This window comes from Lagopus muta, chromosome 12 (assembly GCF_023343835.1).
Source record: "Lagopus muta isolate bLagMut1 chromosome 12, bLagMut1 primary, whole genome shotgun sequence".
In the NCBI taxonomy this organism is placed as follows: domain Eukaryota; kingdom Metazoa; phylum Chordata; class Aves; order Galliformes; family Phasianidae; genus Lagopus; species Lagopus muta.
The window spans coordinates 9,883,657-9,907,375 of record NC_064444.1 but is presented as its reverse complement, the minus strand read 5'-3'; the positions used below and the strand labels follow the sequence as shown (position 1 = coordinate 9,907,375).

The 23,719-nt window shown below is 37.2% G+C and overlaps 2 protein-coding genes and 1 long non-coding RNA gene across 4 annotated transcripts; 2 read left to right on the top strand and 1 right to left on the bottom strand.

Moving 5' to 3' along the window:
* Positions 1 to 962: 962 nt before the first annotated feature.
* Positions 963 to 21,146, bottom strand: CEP89 (centrosomal protein 89). The gene is made up of 19 exons (XM_048959019.1): positions 21,035 to 21,146; positions 20,055 to 20,161; positions 18,682 to 18,837; positions 17,914 to 18,121; positions 16,622 to 16,724; positions 15,866 to 15,894; positions 15,360 to 15,414; positions 14,132 to 14,350; positions 13,653 to 13,795; positions 13,240 to 13,290; positions 12,105 to 12,188; positions 11,125 to 11,228; positions 10,601 to 10,716; positions 9,357 to 9,537; positions 8,527 to 8,694; positions 7,729 to 7,870; positions 6,830 to 6,919; positions 4,120 to 4,289; positions 963 to 3,014 (listed from the first exon to the last, which is right to left on the bottom strand). Exons 1-19 carry the CDS (start codon positions 21,071 to 21,073, stop codon positions 2,783 to 2,785), a joined length of 2,397 nt encoding a protein of 798 aa, XP_048814976.1. The 5' UTR covers positions 21,074 to 21,146; the 3' UTR covers positions 963 to 2,782.
* LOC125699462 (uncharacterized) lies at positions 10,723 to 20,043 on the top strand. Its single transcript, XR_007379569.1, has 4 exons — positions 10,723 to 10,865; positions 11,193 to 11,265; positions 17,930 to 18,123; positions 19,258 to 20,043. It is a non-coding gene; the product is annotated as an uncharacterized LOC125699462 (long non-coding RNA).
* Positions 21,147 to 21,267: 121 nt separating the features above from the next.
* Positions 21,268 to 23,629, top strand: FAAP24 (FA core complex associated protein 24). Of its 2 annotated transcripts, none has more exons than XM_048959015.1 (4): positions 21,268 to 21,570; positions 21,980 to 22,119; positions 22,428 to 22,580; positions 23,085 to 23,629. In XM_048959015.1, the coding sequence occupies exons 1-4, from the start codon at positions 21,459 to 21,461 to the stop codon at positions 23,325 to 23,327; spliced, it is 648 nt and encodes a 215-aa protein (XP_048814972.1). In that variant the 5' UTR covers positions 21,268 to 21,458; the 3' UTR covers positions 23,328 to 23,629. The 2 variants fall into 2 exon arrangements, with proteins under 2 accessions (XP_048814972.1, XP_048814973.1); XM_048959016.1 differs by lacking the exon at positions 21,268 to 21,570 and adding an exon at positions 21,577 to 21,723.
* The last annotated feature ends 90 nt before the right edge of the window (positions 23,630 to 23,719 follow it).

The following is a 23,719-nucleotide window of genomic DNA, read 5'->3' as shown; positions in this document are numbered from 1 at the left end:
TTGGCCAAGAGGAATATTCCTTTTGCAAGATAAACTTCTTTGTCATATCTTTCAAATGCTAACACTGGTTTCTGCTACACAGTGTTTTTTAATTGCGTGTTTAATACGGTTGTAAAATGAAAGCAGTAAGGAAGCTAGTCACATCTGACAGTTGAAATAGAGTGTAATATGATGCTGTACAGTCGTCATGTGAAGTTCCTGGTTGCCATTTCTCAGAACTGCTGATCCTGCATTCTTCTACTATTATTCCACACCACTGTGAGATACATTTCTCTCTTAGCTCATCTGCCTGCCAGTGCTTTATTTATAATTGGTTGGTTTTATGCTCCTTTCCTAAATTAAGTTTCAGAAACACTATATTTTATCACTCACTTGACTAGAATGTCATGTCAATTATGTTGCAGTGTATGCTTCTCAGCAGTAGTGCCAAACTCCATGGTTATTGTGGTGTAAAAATGTTGGTAAAGTCCATTGTTATGGGAATTAATGAAAAATGAAGAGGAATGTTTTCTAACAGCTTCAGAAGGATGGATCTTGTGTTTCTATGATAGCATGTATTTGATAAAGAAACAAAAGCTTTCAATTCTCCACATGGTAACCTAATTCTTACCTAACCCATCTTTCTGATTTCAAATGGAACCAAAGTATTCTGTTACTACTTTTAGTGACCAGTTTTGAATCAAGGCTTCTGCTGGCTAAATGCCTGTATTCTGTGACAGTGTACGAAAAAAAGTATGTTCCACATACTGAAAGCATGGGAAATAAAAAGACCTTGTACTGGAATAGTAAAGTTCAGTCTGTCCTACTTATTATTCAGTGTCTGTGCTTTTTATGTTGCATTTTTTTCTTGTTCTAGATGGGTTCATGTGCCTAATCCAAGTTGCAATAAAATGTAACTTAGCAACTGTGTTTATAGATACATTAACCTAAAGACAGACTGAAGGACCTGTATTTTCCAGAGGTAGGGAAAAAAAGCAGTTTTATTGAACATACAAGTATATGCATATATGCAAGTATATTAAGAAAAACTGTACATAGTCTTGGTAACTAAAAGAATGAAGTTTATTTTGGGCAACTTCAATCACCATTCTTAAGTATTACCAAAACTTTTGCCAGATCAGCTGGTTATAAACCTGCCTAGGTGCTACCTCAGCTGATAGCAGATAATGCCCTAGTGACACTACTGTATTGCATGATAAATGGATTAAGCAGTGATGAGAGGGACTGTATTTGGAAAGCTTTGAAAATCCAATGTGCACAAACTTTTATCACTAATTAACCTTTCACTTTTATGACACCAATTTTCAAATACCATGTAACATTTCATTTGATTTGTAATTAGAAGTTGTAAAAGTGCTTCAAGTTTCTTAACAGTATTTGGTGTCCACATTCAGAGTTCATCCACCTTGGGTGATGTTTACAAGCACTTGACCTTGGTGTTGTGTGTGCATGGGGAGCGTGTTTTACAAATTAAAAATCTTCTAACTTTTAAAAACTTTTTTTTTTTTTTTAAATAGTGGTAAATTCTCAGTACAGATTCCTCATGGTTTTACTTTACTATGAAAGAAAATGTCTCAAGAAAGCAGGAAATTTTCTGGTCCCTTACAGTAACAGTATGTATTCCTAGTATTTAACTTTTTCTATGTTTTTTGTTACCTTTATCAAAGTCAATGTAATGATTAAACATTTCTAGCTTTATACAGCCTCTACAGTTACAGATTTCAGTGCAGTTACAATTTTCTGGTTCTATTTGGGTTTTTATTATGGATAGGAAGCAACAAACAAAAAGCTGATCCCAAAAAATATGTATGAATTCCTAAATTGAAGTAATGTATAATGAGACTTAATACTGAAATACTTCTGTATTGATGTGCAGTACTGTGAAAAAGCAATTCTTAGGAAAATGAAGATGAATACACATCATTCTAATTTAAGGACTGGCAATGCTACAGAAAATGCTGTGGAAGAAGTCAGTGTGACTTCCTGCAAAGCAGCTGAATCCGAAGTGGGATTCAGACCGCTCAGTCAGGAGGAGGACTGCATCTTCTGTCAGCATTTCATCAACCTTGGTACAGCTGGGAGGAAATGTGCTGATGGCTAGATTCCTGCAGTTCTGCTTTGTGGACAGCTGTGCGTTCACACACCATAAACCTGTTTGTGTCCTTACCTGCTCTGCAGTTAAATATTTCTGTCCTTGAAAGAACAAGATCTTTGGCAGGCAATCCAATATAAGAACATCCTTGCAAATCAGGATGTTAAGATCAGAGAACAGGCATCAAAATTGTTTGGTTTTTTTTCTTCAGTTTTGGTTTTATTTCATCTATAGTTTATTTGGTGATATTGAAGGAATTGCCTTCAAAAGGCCTTTTAATAAAGATGTATGATAAGGGACATTACTTACCACACAGAGGCTTTCTTTTTTGCTGTTCAGTTAATCTAAAGCCAGGAACGTGCTTTGCCTGTGTTACAACTCCAAGCCTATCAGCGGCTTTGTTTTTTTCTCTTGAACTGCATAGTTGTTTTGTTTTAATTTGGAATTGCACCACATTTTGCCTGAGTAAGGAACAGCTTTTTCTTCAAAAAATAAAAGTATAGATTTATATTCATAATTACTATAGCTAGAAAATATGCTGTTGTCATATTAATGACTCTGAAAAATAAATTAATTTTGAAGATGGTAACTGTTCTATTGTTCAGTGTTGTCAAATTCAGGCACAGAGTTCTTTCTGTAATAGTCCTATCATTGATGATAAAAATCCATATGCTATCTTTATTCTTATTGCTAGGATTGTTGTTGATTTTCATTTTTAGTAGGTGATTGTTTCACATCGCAATAGCTAAAATCATGTCCATAAAGAAGATCCTTCTGAGAGATTTCATCCAAGTATGACTCGTTACCTGTAACAGTATTCCACACATTGTTATTTCCCAAAGATTTATGTAAGAGTTCTCTCATTCTCCTGTTTTCTTTGGATGTGGATTCCCAAATGACTTCAAGTTCACCTTCTACTTTTCTAGGAAGAAAAATGAATATAAATCTTAATCTTAAAACCACTTTTCAGCCGTATGCAATAATGGTATGCACATAAGCAAATTATACAGTGCATAAATTTAGATGTTTGAAATGTTCTGATTTGAAATTAAGTCTTATTTTGCTTTTAAAATCCTAGTAGCTAACATCAGAGAGGACTGAGGTTAATTCAACACATAGAACAACATGCCTTTGAATCAGGCTGTTGTGACTGCAGTCCTGTTTCCTCAGCAGGTATGTTTCTGTAACGCATGCACCCCCTTTTGTGCCAGATATGATTTCTGTATCTTGTCTACCAGCTAAACAAGTCTGATCAAGCAACAGGTCAGTTCAGGTTCTGTGCTCAGCTAATAACTCTCTTTGTGGAGGCCAAACAGAAATGGTGTCAACTTCTGGGTTTGTGTGGTGGTGGTGTATGGAAACAGATACATTTAGAGAGGGAGTGGTGTGTCTGAACTTTTCTTAAAAGAATAACTTCTGAACAAATCCAACAGATGCAGAATCTGAAAGTGCTTGCTGATTTCACTTTGGAATAAGCTGTCAAAGCATGTCATTGTCAAAGAAACATATTGTGGATGCTCCTGACTTTGCACACAGTGTACTACAGTCGTAAGTTAAGACTTCAGCGGGGTGTAATACACAGCTTTTGACAGTTAAGTTGTTTTTTAGGTAAGCATCTAAGAAGCAATAGTTACAACACAACTGCAGTTGCACAATGGTAGGTTTTTGTTTCTGCATTTTTTGTTTTAAGAAAAAAAGTGAAGTATTTTATAGTGAAGCTTGCCTGCTGTTGATAGTTATTTTTCTGTTCATTCCGCACGTGGCAAATCTGTCACTTGTTAACAAAACAGTGAGGTACATTCAAAAAGAAACCTGACGTGCGTACTCATTAGATTGATTTTTATGCCAGCGTGAAAGCTGTTGTGGAGGGGGGATGGGTAAATGTTCAGCCTTTAGTAGAAGATGCTGTTAAATAATTAACACATCTTGATGATCTGTAGACCCCTAACTCATCAGAAACAAGACTCAGATTGCTATTTTTCATATCTATTTCAGATCTATTTGGATTGTTTCTGCCTCTGACTTACTTCTTTTGCTGCAGCACTTCATCAAGGGTTTCCTGTTTGTCTTGCAGCAGACGCTGGAGGTGCTTCATTTCTTGCTGGTACTGAGCAGTCTTCCCAGCAAAATCTTTCTCCTGCTCAGTCAATTTGAGACTGATATCTCCAAGCTTCCCAGCTGCTCTCTTTTTATACAGCTGTAGAGTTAATAGGAAAAATGTTATGATAGGAGAAATAAGTGCAATTTACTACCACCAAAAGGAAGTTGTGAGAGATTCATTCGCAGTTTAATATTTTCAGCAGTGATGCTTTTCTTTAAATCCATCAGGTATGTTGCATTACATTTTTTGTTGTTTTTTTGTTTAACCTATTTGTTATGGCATTACGTTTGCACTTTGTTATGCGTATAAAACCAGTGTGTTCTCTGAATACCATACAGTATGGAAAAGCTTTTTCTCTCCAAGAGTGGTCAGGCACTGGAATGGCTGCCCAGGGAGGTGGTGGAGTTGCTGTCCGTGGCAGTGTTCAAGAGACGTTTGGATGAGGAGCTACAAGCTATGGTCTAGTGGCTTGTGGTAGCAGTGGTAGGGGGAGGGCAGTTAGACTAGGTGATCTTGTAGGTCCTTTCCAACCTTGTGATTCTATGATTCTGAGTGAAAAGAATCAGATGCAAAAAAACATGTTTGTGCACAGCTATACTTCACAGAACTCAAAATTGTAGAATGGTTTGGGTTGGAAGGAACCTTAAAGATCATTTAGTTACACCCCCCCCACCACTAGATCAGGCCACTGAAAGCCAGGTGGTTCTTACCACTTGTCCAGCAATTATGTTTATCAGTGCGTTCTATGAAAAAGTGTGTGTTTTGTTCTCTAATTGTAACACCAGGAGGTAGGACAGAGTGCCTTAGTGATTTAAAATAATATTGCTGTTTCATGTAATAGTTTGTTCGGTTTGTTGAGGGCACGAATCATTTTATGCACATTAGCAGTAATAACCAAATATATGGCTCTGATCTCAAAATAAAGACACATACTTTTTCCATGAAGTGATTTTGCTTTTTGAAATAACTTTTGCAATTGGTTGCATACCTATGTGAGGAACTGAAAAATACGGCATGCCATGTATTGTTACATATTTCTATGGTACTTTTCACATGATAAAAAGAAATGTTTTCCAATATCAGCTTTTTTTTTTCTTGTGGTTGCAACACAGTGCTTTAAAGTGGTAGTACATCTACAGAATGTAAAGTTTGACATTCTCTAAGACCAGATTTTTGGGGTAGAAACACCTCCTTCAGTAAAACTGCAAAATATTTTCTGAAGCCTTGAAAATATTCCTATTTATGTCATCTTAATATGAACTTTTATCATAGCCACTAAGTTTTTATCTTCATCTGAATCAGAGCAAAAAAGTCTAAGTATACCTTATGTGGAGAAGAATATTTAACTTGAGATTCCCAAAGGGAAATCTACAAAATACAGGATGATGTGACTGCACGTTAAATAGAATGTGAGGTTAAAGGTAAATCTGTTCTTTCAGATTTATTTTGCTTGACATGCTTCAAAGCTGTGTCTGATAGGTAACACATGGGCTGCATTTGTCAGCTTTACTTGCCTGTTTATTATTTGCCAATTGCATTTGTGCCATATGTGCAAAAGGCAAGAATGCACTACTTTTTGGTGTAACGATTAAAATACGATGCTAGGTGTGAAGGATACACTGTTCTAGAATTGCTTATAGCTAAATTGATTTGAAATGTATAAGCTGCCTCAGCAGAACTTCAGCAGGATGGCTAAAGAGGCCCAAGCTGGACCCATGCTCATTTTGAGGGAGCCAGACCAAGTTGGTGTGATGCTGGGAATGCTGGTATGTGAAACTGCAGGCACTCACAGAACTTTCAGAGCAAGCTCCTGAATTATCCAGAACTGTCTCATTAATTTTCTCTCAAATAAAGCAGGCAGCAGTGTATGGAGATAACAATTTGCAGGAAGAGGGGGATAACACAGCTGGAAGCAGTGGTATTTTCTCTAGGGTTTAAAGAGTAGGCTGCCTGAGATCACAGCATCACGGGTATATAGCAAGCAGTGAAGGTGAGCACTGATGTTGAATGTAGCAGCTGGTACCGAAGGGGACATGACCTACACTCCTATGAAGAAGTTCTGAGAAGGTACATTCTTGGCAGTCTAATTCTGTTATGCTTTGCATACTGAGTCATGTGGGAGCCATTTATATTATAGTACAGATCTTCTGTTACTTCTCTTCCTGGAGCAACAAACAGTTTTAGACCACCATCTCAGTAACTGTGAATAGAATAAATACTTGGAGTTCATTTAAAATAACTGTTAAATAAAACCATTTTTATCAATTACATACTGTTTAAAAAAAAAAAAACAGGTGTCACTGCAGGATAGTTCATGTTGCATATGATTATTTAGAAAAAAAATGCAAAACCTGTACACTTGAGCTGCATGTTTCTGATTACAAGGGGAAAAGGAGATAGCATAAATGTTCTGCTCCATAGTCAGACTTGTTAATGGTGTTCATTCAGTGACCTAGCTGACGCATGCAGTATTCAAGTACAATATAAGAACTTAGTTGTTATGAATGATGACTGTGATTTCATTTTTTAAAAACTCAAAATCAGCATCTTTCATAACAACACTGACACAGAGTTGCTACTGACTTGACTTCTCATAAAAATAGTTGTACAGAATGTTCAGGTTAGAAATTGTTTACCTTCACTTTTTCTTCCAACCTTCCTAAGCGTAGACTGCCTTCTACTATTTTGTTTAGAACTCCATGGTTCTCATTTTCCAAGCATTTGGCCTGCAAACATATTGTGTAGATATAATGAAATAGAATCATTACTTAAGGCAAACAAAATATATAAGTTGAGGAAGACAAAGCTGTTCTGTTTTGAGTGTTAAGAACTAAGAATCGGTACACAAAAGAAGCTTAACAACAAGAGAGTGACCAACTTCTTACACAGTCTAATAGTAACAGGACAAGGAGGAATAGCTTTAAACTTAAAGAAGATTTAGGTTAAATGTTAGGCAGGTGTTTTTTCACTCAGTGTGGGCTATCCCTGAGATACTGTAAATAAAACAATGCATCTGTAATAAAATGCCAGCTAATAGACAAAGCCAAGCAAATAGACTAAATAGAAGTTGTTCCAGAACTCTCCACAAGTTTGTCAAAATAACTGTTCAGTGAAAAGAAGCACTGATGTGTATTTGCATCCAAAGTAGAAGGTCCATACGTATCACTAATAACCACAGCTTACCATCTGAATCAGAAATGCTTACAAAGTACTTATGGTTTCATGCTATTCTTCAGTATATGCCATTTCGGCATTTGAAGCCAGTATGTTAAATGAGATTAAATAACGGGCACTATTACAGACCCTAATGCTGCTGTGAATTAAGGCTTAATTACGCTACCGCAAGAAGCAAGGCTTCTAGTTCTAGCCACCCTTCTATAAAATTCTGTTTCTATCTATTTCCTATATCCATTTATGTAGCTAAATCAATCAACTGAAATTATCTATTTTCAGTAACTGAAATTAATATTAAGAATTGTGCTAGTAAGATGGTAACAGAAACATCAATCAAGTCAAATTAATGAAAGGTAATTACCAAAAAAATAAGATGATCGCGTTCCTGCGCTATCTTTTCCACCAAACCGATAAGGTTTGTCAGATAGTGATGGGCTGCAACTTCTTTTTCAATTGCTTCCTCCAACTGCTGTTTCAAAAGACCTATTTTCTTCTTTAATCGCCTATAAAATTAACAGGAGAATCTAAAGATTGGGAATTAAAAATGGCATTAAGAGAACTTGCATGTTAAGTGCAGGTCAACTTGCACTAGTCTCAAAACCAATCAGATGCGCTACTAAAGATGTGCTGTCTTGAAATGTTTTGAGTGCTGAAAGTATCACTGCCCATAACTTTGTTTTTATAACATGCCTGGGAATAGCAACTGTAACAATTATTCACAAGAACAATTTCTACAAGCTCATAAAAAACAATAATATTATTGCTATTTTTTAAAAGCCCATTCTCCCTCTGAACCACTCGGGTATATGTGAAAGTCTACAGTTACTGGAATATCCTGCTTTTCAGGATATGCACATGTGATTAATCACTACAGCTAACTACCATCACTGAAGATTCATTCTTGATTTGCATGTAAAGACAAATGCATGTGCAAATGTAAAAAAAAATGTAAAAAGTTCCGAAAAGTTATTTAACAACCAAGCCAAATAAGTGTGGTGAAGATGTTTGGGGTTTTTTTTGAAGATATAGTTGTTCTATAATCAGAAAAAAGACACTGGGATGTGAGACGACATTTTTACAGGTACTACTGCTGTGGTATTTTTAGAAATGTAAGTAGTGAGAAAATGAGAACGTAATACAAAATGAAAAAAAGAGAAACCTGTTTGTTTTCTGTGTCATTTCCATCTCAGCTTCCAGGGTTGTCTTGTCAGCCAGGAAGTTATTTTTCTGTAAAAGTAGTTTCTTGTTTTGAGCTTGCAGTGATGCAATCTTTCCCATGAGATCTTCCACCTCAGAGCGCTTTTTCTCCTGCTCCTGCTGTAAATGGCTGCAAAAACAACCACGTAGAACAGGATTCTTGTGTACACCTACTTCAATATAAAGTCAAATTATGGTAAGAGTATCGTGCTGAAGGTATGAAAAAGGTACATTAGTAATATTTGGTGTTCAGTGGTGCTAAAGAATGGTTTTACAATCTGATGACGTACCAGTTTGTGAATGAAGCATAACACAACCAAAAATTAATAAAAATGAAAATTCATCCTGGCTGCATTTGAAATAATTCTATAACTTATAAAACATATACTCCAAAATGCATTTCCTGCATATTTTTTTTCAAAGAAACTGTTAGGCAGAACTTCTAGGGAAGGGATCGTACCAAGAAACAATGAAATTACTATCCTCAGCTGAAAGAAAACAAATTTACAGAATGTCTTTAGAAAAGCATTACTTCCCAAAATACGTGTGACAGACATTTTGTTTTATCACTTTCATACCTTCAGGGTTGAGATTCACTTTTATAATTTTAATCGTCTATAAAAATCAAGACAGTATTTTGAAAATACTGACACTTCTTCACGTGTAGAGATAACTACCAAAATACAGAAAATTACCAGCACATTTCTACCTACAGAACAATGCATGCATATGAGGATGTGCTCACGTGAATGTTCTGTAGAACTGTTTCTTTTGCACCAAATGCAAACTCACCTTTTTAAGTCATTCACCAAAGCAAAGTGCTCCTCTGCTGCTATTCTGCTATCCAGTTTGGCTTTGAGCTCTTCACAACTAGTATGTAGAGCTTTCAACTGCTTCTGGTAGTCTCTGATCTGTTCTTCTTGACTCTGTTTCTTCTCTTCTAAAATTATTATCTGTTTGGTCAATTTTGAAGCTTTTGGAAGGAAAAAAGCACAACTGGGTACAGCAGAATTAATTCAATCACTTAGAACTCAAACCAATAATACATTCATTCATTGTTCTTTATAGCATTATCTAACAGTGGATTTTTTTTATGTTTTAACAGTTTGGTTTGTTTCTGTCCTAATTTGTCTAGATGTGCCAAATTTTTCCACAGTGAAGTAGGTAAATATAAATAGGAGGAAAGTCAAACTTTGAAAGCAGAAAGGAAACTATTTCTGGAACTACGTGTCAGATAAACAGAGAATTTCAGAATTGAAAATTGGCTATATAGATTCATTTCATAAAATGATTTTCATCATCAACTTTGTACCAACAACTGAATTACATGTTCTTCAGGACATCTTAACCTGTGAATTAAGATTCACAGAATTCATACCTTCAGTCTTGCTTTTATTAATCATTACTAAGAAATGTTGCTCTCAGTACTAGGATTTTAAACTGTAACATGCCAAACTTTTTTTCTCAATACTCATTCGGAATTCTATTATCAAAAATTATCAAGAGGAATTGGTTGATATAGAGCATAATTATTTAACTAAATACAAGCCTCTGATAAAACAATAAGTAACCAAACTGATTACAAAACAATTAGTAACCAAACTGATTACTGCTTGACATATACATATAAATCTAAGCCATATCAAACTATGAAAGTAAAATCACATGCTGCTACCTGTGATATAATCAACTATTACATCAGTAATAAAGATTGGTTTAGGAAGTAGAAAAATGAACCGATAAAGCCCACAGATTCTAAATTGAACATGAAAGCCTGTGAAGTTTTAAAGGGCTCTTGAAATACACTTTACTGATTTCATTATTTTTTTTTCAGTTCTGGTCACTATTCCAGAAGAAGGAAGTCAAAACAGACTGTCCTGTATAGTAATCAGTAAGCGATAGTGGCATTCCTTTTTCCTGTCAGCTGACAGCCAGAGTCTGTCTTCGTAGTAGTGTTCTACAAGCATCTTATCAAGCTGAGGGAAAAAAAAAAATCACAAACTGCAGTTGCTGTGACTAGAAGCTCAAGCACATACCTTCTTGAACATGTTGTCTGTGACTATCTTTTGCTTTAGCTTGTTGAATTTCAAGTTGCTCCATCAACAACCTATTTTCTTCCAAGACCAGTCTGGCCTGAGTTTGTAGCTGGTGCCTGCAATAACAAGCAGTTTATAAAATGACTGAAGTTTATGTGCAAAGGAGAAAACAACCGACTTCCAACAGTGTAAACTTAAAACTGTATTTGAATGCCCTTCAAAAACAAATAAAAAGCCTTCATCAAAAGCAATCTCAAGATGTAAGGTAAGCTCACCAAAGACATGAAATATCTTTGAAAATGTAAATTATTTGAAGTAATTTTTTTACAAACTAAATAAAAAATTCACTGTAGAAGAAAGGAAAGATAGGTATGTGTAAATTATAGAGTGGTTTAGGCTGGAAGGGACCTCTGTATGTCATCTGATCTAGTCCCCTGCCAGTCTTAAAATCTGTAATCTTGTGCGTTTGCATGAATCAAGCAAAACAATTAGTTATTTTTCATGTATTTCTCATAATAACTTGCCATTCTGTAGTGGTAATTAAGTTACTCGTATTTAATTGCTCATGCAGGTCTTCATTTTCCTTCACCAGCTCTTCGACTTGTACTTTAAAATTCTTCATATCCTCCTGGAAGATAAAGGATTTCAAATTAAAACATTTAGAGGTAAATATTTTGGTTTGATTTTTACATCAACAGAAGATGTATGTCTTAGTGCCTTCATAATTCCCACGTTAACAATGTTATCTGACTAGTCACTCATCTTGAACTCACTACATATCTGAATTGAGATTTTTTTTTTGTCTGTTGTAATTTGAATTAAGCAAATTAAAATTGAAACATAGATTCAAGAACATGAATTCTGGAATCTACCAGATAACAGTATACATTTCAGTATGAAATATGGCTCATTCTCTGGCTTCAGTTTTTGAAGGAAATAAATTATGCTGAATAACAGTTCTGCTCTGAAGCTCATGTAGTTCCTTGGATTTGGTTATATATGGTTTAAATGAGAAAAGATGAGTGCCTTGGTAATCTTTCTTTGCCTATTGATCACTGTTTGAAAAAAGATTCTCAAGAAACAATTTTTTTAATTTAAAGGCTTGGTGATAAAATACATCTATAAAGAGCAAAAACAGGCAGTACCTGATCCTTAAATAACTTGAAATAAAAATACTACTTCCACTAAATCCAGAGCCCAGCTAATTCAGGGCACTGGCATCCCCATTATGAATGGCAGCAATAAATTCTTCTACTGGCTGACTTTTTATGGTTTACTGAGAAACTGCAATTCCCATACATTGCAATATTGTGCCTCATTCTGTATCTGAACAACCTGACAAAAAAAGAACAAACCAAGCATTTTAAGACAAAAATTACTATGTCTGCTAAAGAGAAGGTCACTTTTAATTTTAGGCAGAAAACAGTTTGACAAATCCCTGAAAAACATAAGTAGATCTTTCTGCTTTATTTTAGAAGTATTTTTTCTTTGAATGATGACTTGCCTCATGTGCAAAATTTAAATCTTCCTTTTCTTTTATTCTGTCTTCATATGCCAACAGAAGAGGAGACAAATACTTCATATCCAGCTTAAGAAAAAAAAGTTTAAAAAAATCTCATAAATCAGATAGAAACTATAATCTCATCAGTAGATTTAATTTCTCATCCTAGTAGTTTTTCATTGCTAGTTTTAAATAGTATTAAGGGCTTTCAGGTGCCATTAATTGTGTGTATAATTGAAGGTGGAATAAATAGTTCAAGAGCTCCTTAAATTACAGAAAAGTAATTTAAATAAGCTTGCACAAAGTCAAAATACCATTTCTTTCAAAGGGACCTGAAAGTGCTTTGTTCTTAGTGCGCTGCAATTCAATCTAGAAACCAAGGTTTTTTTTCTTATAGGAATGCATACTAAAAAAAAAAAATCTGTCCATAAAGAAGAATTAGTCAGCTACTTATAACCTAGTCATTTCAACTTGGAAAATCCATCTTCACATGCTGCATATCACAGAAAGAATTGGTGAAGCTGGGAGGGACCTCTGGAGGTCACCTTGAGCAACTTCCTTGCTCAGGCAGCCACACAGAGCACTGCCCAACACCAGTTCTTTGTCATTCTGACTAAGGAGGTATGGTTTAACCTTATCAATGAAATAAAGCATTTCATGGATTATTTGCCTACCACTTTCTACCAGTGGACCTGTGATAATTTCTATCATTAGAATCTCTAAAATACGGTATTTCTAGTATTACGTAAAATCATCTCTGGAGAAGAATAACAACTCAGATTAATAATTAAGCAATAGACCTTGAAGCAAAGCGTACGACAGACAGTACTCAGTGAAGATGGTATTTACGGTTCTCACAGTAGCTGTTCTTGCATTGCTTTCATGAGTGCAAATTTGGTAACTGTATGCAACTTGTAGCTTATCATTAGTTCACCCAGAGATGCACATATTCATTGCAAATTTTTTGCATTGCATCTGTTTTCATGAAGCAAATATTCATCAAATTCTACCATTATGCAACAGTTCAACAGCATCACTAAGTAATATCCTGAGAGTTTGAGTATTTTGATTCTAGTAAAGAAATTCTACTGCTTTACTTGAAAAGGAATGAGCAGATAAGCAAAAATATACTACTTACCAGCCACGGGGGTGGTGGTCCTTTAGTGGGTAAACTATTTAGTTTTAGATGCTAAAAAAGATATTTAAAAAGAAACAAATTATTTCTTGCTTTTTAAAGCACCAACATCAGTCACTGCAAAAGCGTACGACTCATAACTATTACCCCCAAACAAGCTTATGTTTCTAATGATGTGTGTTGCACATGTAATGCACACACAGTCAGCAGAACTGAAATTTCAGCATCTTACTAATGTGAGCTAACTTTTTAAAGTTAGATTTAAAGGTAAGAGCTTCTTCTCAATTTTGAAAGGAAGCCTACACCATGTGCAGACTGAAGTTATTTTATCTGGATTTACCCCCAAAAACTCAAAGGTGAATTAAAGCACAACTGGACATTTCCATACAGACTGCTGTTACAACTAACATTCTTACCTCTTCTCGGGTCAGTGGCCTGAATTTAGTTTGATAGCGACTTAACTCTACATTCAAACGATGGACTGTCAATTTCAAAGCATCATTTTCATCTACAAGTTCTTGTGCTTGTTGTCTCAGAGAAAGTAATTCTGTAGTGTCTCCTATTAAAAGAAATATGCTATCTATTTCAATCAAACTTCAAGAAATGTTAACATTGATTTGTTAATTTTAAGGAAAAAAGTCTCAATAAGCCAGAACTACAAGAGAACATCTCTCAAAAGTCTTAGGGAGTAAACCTGTGAAAAACTACTAACACAAAGAATATGGAATAATATTCTCACGAGCCTCTAGTTATTCCTTGACAAAATTAATACAAAAAATACTGTACAAAAAATCCTTCTGCAGAGCTACTTGCTCAAGTTAGTAACACAAAAACCTGCTGCCCCAATAATGGGTTAAAAGGAATCAAGCAAGATCACTAGTAGTATGTCTCCCACCTTCATCATGTGTCATCTTTGCAGCTTCTTTAAGTTTTCTGTTTTGTTCTTCTAATCTCTTCACTTTTAATTGCTGTTCTTCCATTTGCTGTTTTATTCCCTCGAGTTGTTGACTCACAGCCTGATATGCCTTGTTCAAAGACCAGTTTTCTTGTTGTAGTTCTCTGAGCTTTTCTCTAGTCTTATTTTCCCGTGCTTGCCTTGCACGAATAGAGACATCTGTAGATGCCAAAGTTCAATACATCTGAATTATATTAAGACTTCAGTACAGCAAATTTCAGCAAATTATAATCCACTTTTTCTATTATTGGCATGAGTAGTACTACATAAGATATATAAATCAACTAATGGCTTCCAGAGGATTAAGGTAAGAAAGAATGTAGAAGGTGTGTGTGTATGAAGAGCTATACAGAGCAGGGGCTCCGTTTTCTCTGAGGCATTGGAGGAAAAAAGAACAAAAACAACTTTCTGTAAGGCACAAGGAAAATGCATGTGGATTTTCCTCTCTCTAACATGGGTAATCAGAGTGGTGAGACAGAAATAGGCACTGCAGGAAGCAATGTCCATGTCTGCATAGGTTAGTTGATCTTCCTGTGCCCCCTTTTATTTTAATCAAGTATGTAATTAAAGCTTTGCTCTTCTTCCCACTGAACAAGTTCCAGTGTTCTGTTATGCACAGAAGCTACTTCACAGCCCTCAAAAAGTAAAACTTCAGATTCTCTGCAGGAATACAGATACATCGTTGCATTAGCAATAAGGGATCTACCTCATTTTTTTCTTTCCTGCCATATGGACTGAACAGCTTACCTATTAAAATAAAAGCTGCAATTTCACCATTAATGACAGTTCAAGAGACAGCACAATCTAACAGCTGCAGACAGCCCACACACCTCATGTCAACCAGTTCAGTTGCAGTGAGATGCTTAGTAATGGTAACAGTCTTTAACATAGATGAAACTTAGGGGACTAAAGAAGTCCATTATAACTTTCATTTCACGACATTGCTTATCACTCAGATTGGAAAATAAAAACAAATTAAATACCCAACATAAAAAACCTACAGCTAATGTTTTAATACATATCACAACACAGCATTTTTATCTGTGCAGGAGAAATATATTTTTTCATGAATTAGGCTTACTGAGTATAAGCTGGAAAATGTATTTTTATAAACATGCATTCTTTAAAGTGAAGATTTGCAGTAACATCACAGAAAAATCAGAGGTACCTGGGGATGGTGGAGGCTTCTCCCGGATAGGACTTTCAGCTAATGATTTTTCTTCCTACCATGGAAATAACAAAGAAGAGACAGTTTGCTCTGAGTTATTGTATCTGAAACACACTGAACAGTATCAGTGCTAGAGAACTTAAGAAACAGAACTTTTGAAACAATTCTTTGGTATCAGTAAAGTTGAAGGTTGAACTCACTGCTGCACTTGTCATTTATGTCTCGCCATCTTGTTACTTACTGCTGTTACTGCTCACTCCTGAACACCTGAAATAGTATTTTCTTTCATTGTCAAAGATGGACAGTTCTCAAAACAATTCCATAATGGCTTTAAAAATAAACCAGGTTTCTTGTCCTAACAGTCTGAATTTTGCTCCCTCTTTTTAGTTTGTATGAGAGACTCTAGGATAGTCATAAAAGATAGTTGTAAAGTGGCAGCTCTTTATAACACCAGAGCACAATATTTTCCATAATGCGTCACAAATAAACCTTCTTATAAGTCTTACCTTTGAATTCAAGCCAAGCCGTTCGTTCTCTGTTAAAGAAAAGCAGATCTGTGGGTTAATTAAGAATGAAATATTGGTAAGCCTGTAAATTCTAAGCGTGCATATGGATACTTAAGTACACATTATGTACTGCAAATAAGCACAAGAAAGTCCTTCTAAAATCCCCTTAGTGGTTTATTAGAATACTGATGTGACACCTTACTTTACCACTCACACTGTATAAATACAATCATGGAAGAAACAAAAGTATGTTTTCAGAAAAGTGTTCTTACAGCTGATTTTCAGACATGTCATTTTCTTAGTCCAAGAAAAATGACTGACTAAAGATATTTTCTTTTTACCTACTTAACCCTTCTAACATTGGTAGTTGCCAGAACGTCTGGGTTTTTTTCTTCTATTAAAGCTTTGAGTACCATAACATTCCAGTGGCGTTCAGAGAATAAAATGGTTTGATTCTGGCACACATATCAGAGATGTGGTAGACCAGACAGAGCTTATTGCTCAATTTAGATGTTTTGTTTTTAAAGCTGACTGTTAATAGATGTTTAAGAGTTTCATTATAGAGTGGATATGGAACAATCTTCCCTCTAAGCAAATTCTTATTTTTCTGTAACTACTAGAAGTGGCTACTTCGTAACATTTCTTTTTTATTTTTAAAAGGAATATATCATTATCGTATTAAATTTAGGTTATTCAAACATTTTCTCCCATGATATTAAATGGTAAGGCATTTTGCCTTACAGTAAACTTATTTACCTTCAGAATGCATGTTTGACTCATCCACCAACACCTGAAACTGACTTTCATGAGATGTTTCCTTCTTCTTAGCATTATTAGTAGGAGATGGTTGAAACTCTTCCTGTATATAAATAAGACAAGCCTGTCTAAATCATAACACTGTTAAAATAGCCCATGACAGAGCATCTTGATACGTGTATGAAAACTTCACTATAATAATGTCTTAGTCACATTTAGAATTATACCCCAGAATTTTAAGATAATAAATGAAACAACATAATGTTTGGCTTCAGGACTACACATAAAATATAGCCTTAACACAACCAGCAGGAGGTAGACAACTTGGATCATATGATCTGTCCATTTTGTCAGCCTTTTTTGCTTCAGATCCCCTGCCCAGTGCAGTCTTACCTACCCTGAAGCTAGTCTTTGTGGATCCCCATCCCTGGATGCATTCAAGGCCAGGCTGTATGGGGCCCTGGGCAGCCGGAGCTGGTGGGGGGAGCCCTGACACAGCAAGGACTTGGAACTGGGTGGGCTTTAGGGCTCCTTCCAATCCAGGCCATTCTATATCTAAACTTACTCTTTAAAAAAGCTCTGCCATTTATGATGTTACAGTACTCAAACAATTAATGAGTAATTTTTAGCAGTCTTAGCTGTTTTCCCTTGTTGATTGCGTAGCAACATCCCAGTATGCAACACACCCCTTCTTCCCTCTCCTCTCTTCTCCCTAATTACTGTCTCTTCAGTGTGTTTTCCAATTCCTTTCACAAACAAATAGCATTGTATTCCTTCTGTACTACTCAGTTACTTCTGTTTTTGTAGCACTTTGGACAAAGATGCAAACTGAAGCTGCTTCTGTGCTTTAAACACACAAAGATCCACTGGTCTTTAAGACACAAAGTCATGTCTTCTGTTTGATTCTGAATGTTCTCTCTGAATGGGTCCTGCTCCTTAGCAGGATCTGAATCAATTACTGAGCTTTCATTATGCCTAAAAGTACTTAAGTATCACGCTCTTAGTAAAATATTGGACACTTTACCAGATTAAAACATATACTTCCTCTAAATCTGTAGTAAGAGCAATAATATCAGTGATTTCCTATTAAGAAAAATGTGCTAATAACTATATAAGAAATATGTGAGGATCAACAAACAAACTTAGCATGTTTAAGAGTAAATTGATTGTGAGAAGATATAAATAAAAATGGAATAAGTAAATAGTAAGAGAATGACAAGCTATAGTAATATTTAATATTCACACTAATATATTACAATACAGTAAAGGAATTAACTGATTAAAAATACTACCTTTTTGTTTTTACAGGGAACTGCGTAAATCGCACTGGTGCTAAAGCTTTCTCCATGTTTCTCATTACTCTCAGAGCTGGACTCTGCCTCTGCCTCTCTGCCAGCATCTGAAAGATAGGTTTCCATGTCCTCATCCTCACAGTAACTGCCTGTTATTTCCAGTGACTGCACAGGAGATCTGTCACTGCCATCAAGTTTCCAGTTAGGCCTGTAAGTAGAGAACAGTTCAAAGCCTGCTTCAATGTTGCTAAATGCCAGTAAAGTAGAGTCATCTGTCGGAGAATGTACACAAGTCCAACAGCAGAAATAAATATGTAAGCTTTAACTGCAAACAAGGAGCCTAAGTTATGCACATGCTTTAAAACAGGCAACACCAAAACTGTCTTCTTCTCTAGTTTAAAGAAAATACCACACTAGAGATCAAAGGCTGCTAATTCTACAGCAAAAATAGTCTGAAATAATAATTTAGCACAAAGGAATTACCTTATATAATCCAGATGATTCTTTGGTGATTAACTGTATAACTGATAAGCATTTGGCAGAAATAATATGTTTTTATGTGCAGTAGCTGTACAATCCAGACCTCCCTCTCTAGGGATGGTATACATCACTGTATGAGAAGTAGAATAACAGCTGTGGACTTTGGACTTAATTTATGAAGTAAACTGGTTTAAGGATTTGAATTAGTTCTCAGTAACTCTTGGTTAAAATTATTTCATTGGAAGATTTCATTTCTAATTTAAGAGAGCAAAACAAAGCATACGCTACCCCATTCTGAGCTCTGTGACTGTAGCATATGGTTCAAAGCCCTCCTGTTCTGCGCGGGCAGAATCACCTTCAGAAAGTGATCGCTGCCGAGGCTGAGGAATAGCAACCGTGCGCCCTGTCAGTGTTGTTGCAAGGATAGCTGCTGCTAAAGCAGATCTGGAAGAAAATAGAAGAAAAGAAACAATACAGTACTAATGTCATCTCTGTGCTGCACACCTTATATCCTCTTCCAATGTAAAATGTCTTCACTATTTAAGAAAAGCCAGAAGCTCAAAGCTAAAAAACACCGCTAACATTGTGAAAGGACCAGATTTAAACCAGTTAACTCCAAGGTAACGCACAAAACCAGGTGTGCTCTAACAATGCACTCTAATGAGTGCAATCTAAGAGTACAGTTTAAATACCTAATAAGTTTTTCAAATGCATGAAAAAAAAAAAATAATATAACGAATTACATTTCCAAAATTCACACCAAAAATGTACAGTACTTAGCATTCACTTCAGTCCTAATAACAGTACATGGAGGCAGGTTGAGAAATTGTTCCATATTTTGCTATTTTGTCTCCTACTTCCCAGGAGAAAACTACACAGAACTGTTGATGTCATTACTGATGGCTGTGAAGCTGTGCATAAATGCTGAAGTGTTACAAACTAGTGCAAGTGTAAGTAGATGGAAGTGCTTGCTAGCGGGATGCTGCAGAGCAGAGTGGAGTAAGATAAAGATGAAAAAGAAATGGGAATGAAGATCAAATGATGAGGGTTGCAACAGGAATGACAGCAGCTGGAGATCAAAAAGAAGAAATGAACTGCAATTGACCAGGAATAATATGGACAGAAGCAAGAACACAGAAAACAACCAGAAGTGAATTAAATGCAGAGAAATCAAAGAAGAAAAACTGTAAGGTACTATAAATGAAACTAAATTCCTATTTTCCCTTTGTACTACTTGCCTGCCTTGCTAATTCAGATTAGCAGGGGTCTTGCATACAAGTTTTTAAGTCCCTGTTTTGTTGTTGTTGATTTTTAATGTAATAGAATGGCAGGTTAGTAATGTTTAACTTAGCTTTTCTAAGGAGTAGAAAGTTCTTCATTCGTGGTACTAACACAGCTACAGTCCTGCACTGTAGCATCCAATTTAGAAATGGCCCTAGCTTTGAAAAGTCCATTTGTCTTTGATTGACTCAGATTTATAAGTTATATAGAAAGATAATTGTCTTAATTGCTTATCGTACTTGAGAACAGCTCCGCCTTAAAAACATTCATTTGTGAGAAGGCTTACGTAAACACTACAACAACAGCTCTGCTCATCATGCATTCCTAGTGTGCTATTGTAATTGATGAAACAAAAAAAAAAGAAACAACTCAAAACCTACCTGAGCCTTTCTGGAGAAGGGTTTGGGCTACGAGGGGGAGGGGTGCGGGGAACTGCAGGTTTAGGAGCTATGGTGGCAGCAGGGACCAGGCCATGAGCTATGTGTTTCTAAACAATTTAAAATAAAATTAGTTGGCAATGAATTTAAGGATAACAATGAATAAAGTACAGAACCGAACATGCACAAAAACTAACTTCACAAAATAATACAGAAGGCAAGAACGTTCACACGCAATTAATGTGAACAGAAAACTTGAAATGGTTTTAAATGTAACTTCAGAGCATGTATGAATAGTATGAATGAAGGTTAGAAATGTACTTTACAACAACTGTATACCAGTGACTGCACCTTCTCCACTCATTACATCACTATTTGCAAAATCAGAATTGCAATATACTCATTTAAAGTCTTATTTTCGTACATAGACAAGAAAGGCACCAGATGTTAATTTACTTCAAATTATTTGAACCTTACTTCGCAGTAACAATTATTATTCCCTGTCTTGTACAAGAGGTTTGAAACCTGTGGTCGCTGCAGTAGGAGATGAAGAAAGCGCTATCACTAAACTAGTCTCATAAGACTTGTCCTTCAAGAGTCATAAAGGCTCAGCATAAAGGCTCAGACTGAATAGGGAAGAAAAAAAAAATGCTGATGAGGTTTGAACAGCAGATTTTTTAAACGGAGAATTTTTCTGTATCTTCTCCAACGGGATAATTAACAGGAAAACGGGGAACGACTGCTGCGTTCCAGGGAGCTGTGCAGAGCCCCGCACCGGCAGCACCCTGCGCACCGCCTGCTGCCTCGCGCCCGGCGCGCTGCGCGCCGCCCCAAGCTGCCGGAGCCCGAGCGCGTTCGGACAGCACCCTCAGACACGCGGCTGGGGTTTGGGGCGGGGCCGTGGTTAGAACTCCATAGTTCCTAGGGTACAATCTGCAGTAACTGCTACGCGGAGCTCGGCGCCTGCCCGAGGCGGTACTCACGAAGGGCCTTTCGCGACCTCTCCTGAAGACGAACGCCATCGCGGCTGACAACGCGCTCCACCGCCTTCCGCTTTTCCTGCGGACGCTTCTCCCAGCACGCCCGACCCGCCAGCAACAGCGCGGTGGATTTGCTGGAAATTTGCGCTCCGCCAATCGGCGTGCGCCTTACTGCGGCCATAGCAACCTACCAGAGGCAAGCCCCGCCCCCATCCGCCTCCTCATTCGCTCTCGGCGGTGGAGCTTCGTTTCCTCTTTCGCGCCTGGCGCCTTCAATCAGGCGCGCGCTGCGAGGCGGGCGGTTTGCAGCTGCTGCTGAAGGAAGCGGGGCTTCTGCTCTGTCGGCTGGCCTGTGGAGTTATAAATTCCCTTCCGCGTTTTTCAGAGAGCGTAACTGCTGCTGAAGTAAAAAGGTGAGGGAGGTCCGATGACGGCCAAAGGAAACCTCCCTGCCGCGGCGGGATCCGTGGTTGTTCCTTACGGACACGTGGTTGGGAACGAGAAGTGGAGGGGATCCGAGATGGCCCGCAGGCTGCAAGGTGAGAGGGAACAGCGGCCCTCTGTTCCTCGCTGGTGCCGAACTTCCTGGAATGCGCTTCATTCGGTCGTAGCCACATCTGAGTTCGTGGCTGTGATGAACTCTGCCGTGTTTGCGTTGCTGCCGCTGAGCAGCTGGCTGCAGCTCCACCGAGGTACGGCAGGGTGCAGGGTTCTGCAAGGCCGAAGTGTGTCGAGAGGCCGCCTGGAATCTGTAGTTTCAAAGAGCTGTTAATCGGTATTGTCAAAGGTATTGGGAAGGTTTTACTTGAAGCAGGTTTTACTTGAAGAGAAGAACGACTGCTAAGTGAGTTTGGTAGCCGAGCCAACGGAATTATTGGCGGGAGAGCTGCGTGGCTAAGTGCTTGTGTGTGTCTTTAAATTGCTGTATTTTTTATTCTTAACCTTAAGGGAAAACTAAACTCGTCTTTGAAGATGGCTTGGGACTCGTGGATTTCCATCTTTCCAACAGAATCTGTGTTTTATATATTTCTGAAGCAGATTTGGTTGCAGGGGATGAATTCAAGCGGAGATTGGTGCGGTTTAGGAATGTAAGTACCACAGGAGAAGAGGAAGAGTTTCCAATTGCAGCTTGCATATTCCGTGCTTCTGAAAACATTCACATCGTGACTTTTTCTTATTTCTGGTGGAGCTAAAATTCTGTGGTATTTCCACCAAAATACCAAAAACCGAAAGACTACACATCAGTGTAATAATGCTTTATTTAGCTTCAATGCTGTTTGTGCAGCTTTCATTTTTCCTCTGACTTGCTTCTGTCAGATTTGACAGGTTGGTTCTGTGCTGCATCACATCAGCTTGTTAATGAGGTCTTTTTCCCACCCCACCCCCTTCAATATAGGCCAGCAGCATTGGTGGAATTGTGATTGTCGAGAAGACTCCAATAAGTGAGCAGTACTTCTCAGCAGTGCAAAAGCTCGTTGTGCTGCAACTTGGAATGGCGTTGGTTCCTGTGGCAAATCAAGAAGAAGCGTCTCAACTTATTACTCAACTTGTAAGTTCTAATGTTAGTGGAGAGTCACTTCATATATAATACAGGCAGAAAATTACCTATTTTCCACTCAATCATGACTTGTTTTGTGGAAAAAACATATGTGATTTCAAGGGAGCCCAACATTTGGTCCTAAAATGCTAATAGGTAGTGCAGTTCAGTAGGAGGAGGAAGCAAAGGAAAAAAAATGGAAGAAGTTGATACTGTATTTTTTGTATGTGATCTAGCACTGAGATGCCACTGGATAGCACCAGGAAATCCATTCTTGTCTGTCAAAACCAACTTGTGATTATTTTTTTTCTTGCTTTGTGTCAGGCTGAAGAAATTTCTTAGGTTGTTTCTCTTTTTTACTTTATTCTTTCTTGATTGCATCAGTGCTTGAATTCATTATTTAAGTTAAGAAACCGTTGAGTTTCCTGGTGAGGCTTTGTGGGTTTGCACTGAAGCAAAAATACAGAGCTCCAGTAGAGGGCATTCGGTGTTGCTTATGGTTTTGTTTTGCTTCAGGTCCGTGAACAAAGTAAGGATCACACCAGTAACCCCTTTCTGCGTAAACAATGCTCACAGCTGGCTGAGGCATCAGTGTTTCGGACAGTGCAACAAATCCCAGGAGTTGGGAAAACGAAAGCTCTGCTTCTACTGCAACAGTTTGGAAGCATCCATCAGATTTGTAATGCATCTGTCAAAGAACTCGAGCTCGTAGTTGGACCAACAGTGGCACAACAAATCCACACATTTTTGGGTTCCTGACTTGCATATTATGCTGTTCTTGAAAAACTGCTTCTGTTTCTTGTGAATTCTGAAGTTTTGTTCTTAACGATAACTTACTATGGTAATTTCTATGATCTCAGCAACAACTAGAGGGTGCTGAGTAATCACCTGGCTTGCTCTCCTCTTTATAGCTGTTCTGGTCGTTTGGATATAAACTTGTACCATCCTCCCTAGAACTGTGCTCTATTGTGTAGAAGTTTCAGATGAAGGTAATGCTGTCATACTGCCTTGGGATTTATGTAACTGTTACATTAAGTAACTGGTAAAGAGATCAATTCACACTGCTGGTGTTAGTATGTTTGTTTGGTTGGTTTTTAGGACCTTTTAAATCAAACATTTCTTGCACTGTACACTGCTGAGAAACACAGCTG